Source organism: Electrophorus electricus, chromosome 24, assembly GCF_013358815.1.
Source record: "Electrophorus electricus isolate fEleEle1 chromosome 24, fEleEle1.pri, whole genome shotgun sequence".
Taxonomy (NCBI): Eukaryota; Metazoa; Chordata; class Actinopteri; order Gymnotiformes; family Gymnotidae; genus Electrophorus; species Electrophorus electricus.
The window spans coordinates 11,372,445-11,382,444 of NC_049558.1; the positions used below are offsets into that span (position 1 = coordinate 11,372,445).

General features: G+C 45.6%; 1 protein-coding gene across 2 annotated transcripts in view; it reads left to right on the plus strand.

The window, feature by feature from the left end:
• LOC113589297 (cadherin-4-like) overlaps positions 1-10,000 on the plus strand; it is a 297,607-nt gene that overhangs the window by 240,142 nt on the left and 47,465 nt on the right. For both annotated transcript variants that reach the window (XM_035522244.1, XM_035522245.1), the window contains one exon: positions 5,493-5,648. In XM_035522244.1, coding sequence (XP_035378137.1) covers positions 5,493-5,648 — 156 coding nt within the window. The remainder of the gene's footprint in view (positions 1-5,492; positions 5,649-10,000) is intronic.

Genomic DNA, 10,000 nt, shown 5'->3' on the forward strand with positions numbered 1-10,000 from the left:
TTACACTTCACATATGATGAACACATCACTAATCTTTTAATATCTCCCTGTCAATTTTACAGGTTTTATAAAGTTATTGGCCAATTTTAGACAGCGGTGGTGCATCATTTTAGGCTAAATTTAGGTGTGAAAATGAAGTTTATTCTGTGTGTTATCTAATCTGAGTCTGAAAAGCAGCCTCATAACTTAGATCTTCAGACATTTTCATGCTTATAATGTTGTTGCAAACATTGTAGTTCTGCAAAAGCCATCATCATCATCACCATCGTCATCATCATCATCCAGCGCATCTATTCCATTTTAAATCTCTTTAAAGTTGTGTGGAACAGAGAACACATGCAGATATGGGCTGGTGTTTTTAAGGATAAGAGATGAACACAACCAGTAATCAGAAAAAGAGCCTCCCTCCCCTGACAGCCCCAGGGAGACGCGTTTCAAATAAATGTTAACTGAACGGACTGTAGAAATATAATCCACATAAACGTCTAATTTGATAGCAGCGGAACAGAGAGAGCCATTGCTCTGCTGGTAGCAAATGGCTTTTTTTCTTCTAGATAATTCTATCAGTGAATCTTTTGAAGGTTTGCATAGTGTAACCATATCTTATACCTCGCAGTTGTTTTTGCACACGAACACACACACACACACACACACACACCTGGACACCTTGCTGTATGGTGTGAGAGAGAAAGCACCATGTGGGAGGGGCCACAGCACAGCAGGCAGGGTGACAGAGCTCCTCCTCCTCACAGTGCCCATTTGCAAGCTAGTGGATGTTCCAGGGGGTGTGGCCAATTCTAGAAGAAATTAGGGAGCTGGTAGCGTGTCCTGACCATTAGACTTAAGTAATTGAGTTTTTAAAGTATGTTTTCTGTTTCCATAGAAACTCGGAGAGATGGAAAGAGAAGGCAGAGTGTCTGAGAGAGTTAAGAGAGAGAGAGAGAGAGAGAGAGAGAGAGAGAGGTGGTAAAATAGAGGTGAGAAGAGCAGAACGTCCTGTTGTTGCATAATCTCCCTGTATGCAGCCTCTGTGCAGGTTGTCTGCGTCTCACACACCCTGCCAAACACCAGCACAAAACCATATTCATGCAGACAGAAAGAACAACAGACCTTTCTCCTCCATGTAGGTGTTTGTTTCTTTGTTTACATTGAAGGACGAGGTTACCATGCCCAGCCCTTAGAACACACATTCCGAACACTCACTCCGAACACACATTCCGAACACTCACTCCGAACACACATTTCGAACACACATTCCGAACACTCACTCCGAACACACATTCCGAACACACATTCCGAACACTCACTCCGAACACACACTCCTCTCCCATTCATGTCCTGCTTTGTGGAACGCCTGTGTTAGTTCTAACGGTTCATTCATTAAGTCTGTGGGTGAGGTTTAATCCTGGCTATCTTATACTTCTGGTCATTTTCTCTTTCTCTGCTCATTACCTGCTTCTCGCATCATTGTCAGGGTTTAACTGCTCTGTTCTGAACGGATACTAATCATTTCATAGAGGATAAAACACATCTGCATCAGGCTGTGGGTGACGGTCATGTACGGGACGACCAGGGTCTCAACGCCACCTGAGTGTTGGTCTCTCTCTCTCTGCTCCTGGACGCCCAGAGCAGCCACACCTGGCTCAGACCGCGGTGATCCGCCAACCGGCTAGAAGACCGGAACCCAACCCAGTCTGGGAAGTCACTGGGGCTTTCCGAACAGCCGGCTTCACTGGGATTTAAAATCTCTGCACGGAGGGGTTGCCAATGCTCCTTTCTGCTAACGTGACAGAATGCACTGTTTTTGCGTTACTGAGGCTGTGTGCTTGTCCAGAGTGACTCTTAGAAGACTTTCTGGCCCACCACACTTGTGAATGTGGGCAGGTTGAGGTTCTGGTACTTACGCTGGTATCCACATTTCTGGGCCGTTGGGACTCGGGTCGGCAAAAACGCCAGTTTGACGTTCATGAGTTATTTCCTAGCTTGTGATTTTTTTTGTGACAGTGATCATAAAATTATAACCCAGATTTTGGCTGCTTTAAGGTGGCTTTGTGTCACAAAGAATGACCTACCACACCTGACCAAACACATCTGACCAAACACACCTGACCTAACATACCTTACCTACCACACCTGACCTACCACACCTGACCAAACACACCTGACCTACCACACCTGATGAAATACACCTGACCAAACAAACCTGACCTACCACACCTGACCAAACACACCTGACCTAACATACCGTACCTACCACACCTGACCAAACACACCTCACCTGCCACACCTGAACAAACACACCTGACCTACCACACCTGACGAAATACACCTAACCAAACACACCTGACCTACCACACCTGACCAAACACACCTGACCTACCACACCTGACCAAACACACCTGACCTAACACACCTGACCTACCACACCTGACCTAACATACCTGACCTACGACACCTGACCAAGCACACCTGACCTAACATACCTTACCTACCACACCTGACCAAACAAACCTGACCAAACAAACCTGACCTACCACACCTGACCAAACACACCTGACCTACCACATCTGACCAAACACACCTGACCTAACATACCTTACCTACCACACCTGTCCTAACACACCTGACCAAACAAACCTGACCTACCACACCTGACCTAACACCTGACCAAACAAACCTTACCTACCACACCTGACCAAACACACCTGACCTAACACACCTCACCTACCACACCTGATGAAATACACCTAACCAAACAAACCTGACCTATCACACCTGACCAAACACACCTGACCTACGACACCTGAATCAACACACCTGACCTACCACACCTGACCAAACACACCTGACCTACCACACCTGACCTAACATACCTTACCTACCACACCTGACCAAACACACCTGACCTACTACACCTGACCTAACACACCTGACCAAACAAACCTGACCTACCACACCTGACCTAACACACCTGACCTACCACACCTGACGAAATACACCTAACAAAACAAACCTGACCTACCACACCTGACCAAACACACCTGACCTAACATACCTTACCTACCACACCTGACCAAACACACCTGACCTACGACACCTGAACCAACACACCTGACCTACCACACCTGACCAAACACACCTGACCTACCACACCTGACCTAACATACCTTACCTACCACACCTGACCAAACACACCTGACCTACCGCACCTGACCAATCACACCTGACGTAACATACCTTACCTACCACACCTGACCAAACACACCTGACCTAACATACCTTACCTACCACACCTGACCAAACACACCTGACCTAACACACCTCACCTACCACACCTGATGAAATACACCTAACCAAACAAACCTGACCTATCACACCTGACCAAACACACCTGACCTACCACACCTGACCTAACATACCTTACCTATCACACCTGACCAAACACACCTGACCTACGACACCTGAACCAACACACCTGACCTACCACACCTTACCTACCACACCTGACCAAACACACCTGACCTAACATACCTTACCTGACCAAACACACCTGACCTACCACACCTGACCAAACACACCTCACCTACCACACCTGATGAAATACACCTAACCAAACAAACCTGACCTATCACACCTGACCAAACACACCTGACCTACCACACCTGACCTAACATACCTTACCTACCACACCTGACCAAACACACCTGACCTACGACACCTGAACCAATACACCTGACCTACCACACCTGATGAAATACACCTAACAAAACAAACCTGACCTACCACACCTGACCAAACACACCTGACCTACCACACCTGACCTAACATACCTTACCTACCACACCTGACCAAACACACCTGACCTACGACACCTGAACCAACACACCTGACCTACCACACCTGACCAAACACACCTGACCTACCACACCTGACTTAACATACCTTACCTACCACACCTGACCAAACACACCTGACCTACCACACCTGACCAAACACACCTGACGTAACATACCTTACCTACCACACCTGACCAAACACACCTGACCTAACATACCTTACCTACCACACCTGATCAAACACACCTGACCTAACATACCTGACCAAACACGCCTGACCAAACATACCTGACCTAACATTCCTTACCTACCACACCTGACCAAACACACTTGACCTGCCACACCTGACCTAACATACCTTACCTACCACACCCGACCTACCACACCTGACCTACCACACCTGACCAAACACACCTGACGTAACATACCTTACCTACCACACCTGACCAAACACACCTGACCTAACATACCTTACCTACCACACCTGACCAAACACACCTGACCTACCACACCTGACCAAACACACCTGACCTATCGCACCTGACAAAATACACCTGACCAAACAAACCTGACCTAACACACCTGACCAAACACACCTGACCAAACACACCTGACCTAACACACCTGACCAAACACACCTGACCTAACATACCTTACCTACCACACCTGACAAAACACACCTGACCTACCACACCTGACCAAACACACCTGACCTAACATACCTTACCTACCACACCTGACAAAACACACCTGACCTACCACACCTGACCAAACACACCTGACCTACCACACCTGACCAAACAAACCTGACCTAACACACCTGACTAAACACACCTGACCTAACACACCTGACGAAATACACCTGACCAAACAAACCTGACCTAACACACCTGACCTACCACACCTGACCAAACACACCTTACCTAATTCATCGAGATCTTTGGTAAACAGTTTCAAGGGTGTGAAGCTTCTCTGGTTGTGTTAAACCTCATTTAGTATGTGGAGGTCTGTGTGTGTCACAGGCATGTGGTCTGTTCTGACATGACATTATGCATGTCAGTGGAGTAGCATCGGTGCCAAAATGGAGTCTATGCTCATGCTTGCTTCGCATAAAAGTCATTGGCTCTTTCTGTAGCAACTCTTCCAGTTCAGTGTGCAGGCTGTATTGCAGAGCCTTGTAATCTCAGGAGAACATGTCACTGCAGTCTCCGCCCTGCTTATGTCTGACTCCGCCCCCACTCCAGAGAAATGACACAGGTGCTCTTGGATACGCCCACACGCTGCCCCCTGAAAAGATGCAGAAATAACGAATTTCTCATTGAGCATAATGCACCTCGCATGTCTCTGTAGCACTAATGCAGTGAGCGAGCGAGTGTGTGTGTGTGTGTGATGAATGGTAGAGTTCCCTCTGATTGCTGTCGTGGGCCTGCTGAGCACAGGTTCTTGTCACGTTTCTGCTACAGACTGATTCGTTTGTCAGGGTAGATGCCGTCAAGGCCATATGCTCTGTGTATTCTGTCTTTTAACTGTGCACTGCCCACCTGTTGTCTGCCCGGGCTGGCCTTCCTGCCCGCGATGTGCTGGCATTTCTGCTCCTGACAGCCGGCGCCGGACGTGTCGTAGGAATTTAACAGTATCTCTCCACGTCTTTTGCAGATCCGCTCGGATAAGGATCGCTCCATCAACATCAGGTACAGCATCACAGGGGTGGGGGCGGACCAGCCCCCTAACGAGGTGTTCAGCATCGACCCCGAGAGAGGCAAGATGTACGTCACCAAACCCCTGGACAGAGAAGAGCGCTCCTCCTACCACGTGAGTCTTGCACGTGGGGTTATCAGAATTCGCCACTCCTGCGTCTTCACTTCGCTTCAGAATTCGTTACAGACGAGCCGGGTTTAGTCGCACGGCTGTCTCACCATCCACACGTCCACGCGGAGGGGAGGAGGAGGAAAGGTATTGATTGTGAGGCAACCTTGAGCTTGGCAGAGGCGCTGTATAAATAATACTTGCTGCTGTTGTGGTTGTTTTGCTCCAACTCCAGACAGGAACATCAGGTAGCGAGAAAGTTGGAACCCTGAGCGGTACTTCTGTTTCCGTAGATGTGTGTGGATGTTGCATACACACACTCAGACAGGAGTCACACACTTGAACATAATGTGAACACAAGCACTGGGTACAGCATCTAAATCACAATGAAGACATTGGTGTTTTCCTTTCCTTTTACGCTGTTTATAAATAGAAACTTCATAGAAATGTTTGTTGTCATATGTCTTCTGACAGAAATCCTCCTTCTGCTCTATTTTGGTTACATGCTTGTTCTAGTTCAGCTCCAGCGTTACCTGACACCAACGCTACCGCACAGCCAATCAGTGCGCGCCTGATGTATAGCTCCGCCCATACGCTCGACACATAGTTGAGATTCAATATTTTATTGCCATGGCAACATAATTGATTTAAACTTGCCTTAATGGGCCTAACAGATGAGAGTTAACAGGAAAGAATAGACAACACATGGACAGAACACGCAATCATGCAAACACAAGGTACTTAACTAAATACCGGATTACGAGCAATGAACTATATGCTCAAGCATAATACAGAGAGTTTTATTGCTAAAACACTCTGAAATAGATTAAATTACAGAAGAGCCCTTCAGTTAAATAGCTCTTAAACTATTCCACTAGAGTAAGACCCTCATGCCAGCTAAACCTTCACTAAAGTTAGACCCTCACGAAAGCTAAACCCTCACTACAGCTAAACCCTCACTATAGCTACACCCTCACTATAGCTACACCCTCACTACAGCTAGACCCTCATGACAACTAAACTCTCACTACAGCTAGACCCTCACTACCGTTAGACCCTCACTACAGCTAGACCCTCACTACAGCTAGACCCTCACTATATTTAGACCCTCACTACAGCTAGACCCTCACTACAGCTAGACCCTCATTATATTTAGACCCTCACTACAGCTAAACCTTCACTACAGCTAAACCCTCAATATAGCTAGACCCTCAGGACAGCTAAACCCTCACTACAGTTAGACCCTCACTACAGCTAAACCCTCACTACATTTAAACCCTCATGACAACTAAACCCTCACTACAGCTACACCCTCACTACAACTAGACCCTCACTAAATTTAAACCCTCATGACAACTAAACCCTCACTATAGCTACACCCTCACTACAGCTAGACCCTCATGACAACTAAACTCTCACTACAGCTAGACCCTCACTACCGTTAGACCCTCACTACAGCTAGACCCTCACTACAGCTAGACCCTCACTACAGCTAGACCCTCACTATATTTAGACCCTCACTACAGCTAGACCCTCACTACAGCTAGACCCTCATTATATTTAGACCCTCACTACAGCTAAACCTTCACTACAGCTAAACCCTCAATATAGCTAGACCCTCAGGACAGCTAAACCCTCACTACAGTTAGACCCTCACTACAGCTAAACCCTCACTACATTTAAACCCTCATGACAACTAAACCCTCACTACAGCTACACCCTCACTACAACTAGACCCTCACTAAATTTAAACCCTCATGACAACTAAACCCTCACTATAGCTACACCCTCACTACAGTTAGACCCTCACAACAACTAAACCCTCACTACAGCTAAACCCTCACTACCGCTACACCCTCACTACAGTTAGAGCCTCACTACAGCTAAACCCTCACTACATTTAAACCCTCATGACAACTAAACCCTCACTACAACTAGACCCTCACTACATTTAAACCCTCATGACAACTACACCCTCACTACATCTAGACCCTCACTACATTTAAACCCTCATGACAACTAAACCCTCACTACAGCTAGACCCTCACTACCGCTACACCCTCACTACAGCTAAACTACCGCTACACCCTCACTACAGCTAAACTACAGCTACATCCTCACTACAGCCTAGCCCAGTCAACATTTTAAAATAATTCATACATTTTGTATGTTTTGGGTTGGTGAAATCTCTAAAGATGAACACTGAGTGAAATCTGTAAAGATGAACACTGAGTGTCACCTCCAGACCGACTTAATGAACAGAGAACGACTCAAATGACTTATGAAATGTTTTTCACAATATATCCTTTTCTCTAAGTCTCTCATATATGTGTGTGTAATATGAACATAAAGTATGTTTGGCTATCAATAATATTCAGAAAAAAATGGCCAGCTAGCTACGTGGCTCTAAACTACATGCAGCAGAGAACTGAACTGAACTCCTGTGTTCCTGAACTTGGTGTGGCATGTTGAGGCATATTTTCAAGATTATAAAAATTATAAAGGTTTGAAGTTTGTAAAAGGTTTGTAACTGATTTTATATAGTGATATTTGTTTCAACTATATACAGGTGCCGTTGTTAGCCTCGTAACAATGTAGGAAAGCCAGCCAGCCAGTCTGACTGATCGGTCGCCTAATTGTGAAGTAAATATAACAAACAGTAAAATGTCCAGTAGGTGACCTTGGGCAAGAGCTCAGAATGTGCCCACAAACTACAATCACAAAATGATCACCAACTCTAATACGATGCTTGTAGCTTATGTTATATGCCCAATATTTAGCTGATATGAAAAACTTCATGTAGCTTAAACATAACACACACACACACACACAAAGTAGCACAAAGACCCAGAGTGAAGAAAAACAGCTGTTTATAGTGTTTTTCTTCCATTATATTTACATTTAAGGCATTTAGCAGACGTGACCTACCAAGGTGATTTTAGCTGTCTACTAGAACAATCAGTTTAGAACGGATTACACTCACATATCGTTATGTGTAACAGACCTGTGGGAAATCGATACCAGGGAAAGTGAAGCCACTCTGTGTTGGTAGAGAACTGCTGAACGCTGAAGAAAGAGGTTTAATACCGTACATATTGTGAGTGTAATAACAGCCTTATTTATGAATATGTAATATATACTTAATGTAAAATACACTTTAATAAACAATACCTTATATTTCAATTCCGTGTAAAAAGTTGTTGCCTAGAGTATTTAAATGAATTAAGATGAAGTACCTCAAACATGAGTATCTGTGTTTTTAACACATATTTTCTTACTTTTACTTAAGTAATCATTTAAATTACTACTTTGACTTCTACTGGATTAATTATTATTTTAAAGTAACAGTACTTTTTTCTTGAGTACAGATTTTGGCTACTCTACCCACCTCTGGTTCTGATACTCCATGTGCTTGACACTGGAGAGAACTAAATATCAGCTAAATGCCGTAAATGTAATGTAAATGCGGAGAGAACAGCCCTGCAGTACCTTCAATAACCACCAGGGGGGCAATTATTAAGCTCATATCAGGACTACACATTGACATAAAGATGTAATTGTCGCGGACACCAGCACTGTTTACATTTCATGGCGTGCAGACTCAACCTGTTTCCAGTGTGAATAAATACTTTGTGCAATATGTAAATGCGTCATGTCACTTATGGTAGGCGGTTTCTTTTTTGGAAACAGCCGAGTTTGTGGAGCCGCACTGTCAGTCGAGCTGGTCCTCGCTCTGGCAGTGGAGTCCTGTATGGACGCGTATGGATGTTTTCAGCAAGGGGTTGATGCTAGAGTTTATTCCTCGTTATCCATTTTGACACTCTAACTTGTTAAATTGATCTTCTACATGTCGGGAGACAATGCCAGCAGCCTCCGACAACGGCGCGCGCCCGCTGTCAATTAGCGGAGCGCCGGCGCGCGCCGGAGTCGACAGGGAGAGGTGTGCGCGTGTCAAGGGCCACCTCGTCGAATGCAAAGGCAGTTTTGTCCTGTTAGCGGCGCCGCGTGGAGCCGCTCTGATGTACCCACGCTGTCTGTTTACCAAGCTCATGTCATCGGCGCCGTGTTCTTCAAAAATGATCCTGGCTTTCCGCGTAATTAGCGTCGCTCCCAACACTGTGCCATGCACTTCAAAGAGAGTGCACGCGAGTAGACGGGATGAACACATCACGCGCTAATTAGTGTGTGAACCGACATTCAGAATGTATAAACAATGTCACTATAATGAGGAGCATCAGGACGACATCAGCTTCCCACCGATGAGCAGATACAGACACTCCGCAGATAGATAGATAGATAGATAGATAGATAGATAGATAGATAGATAGATAGATAGATAGATAGATAGATAGATAGAT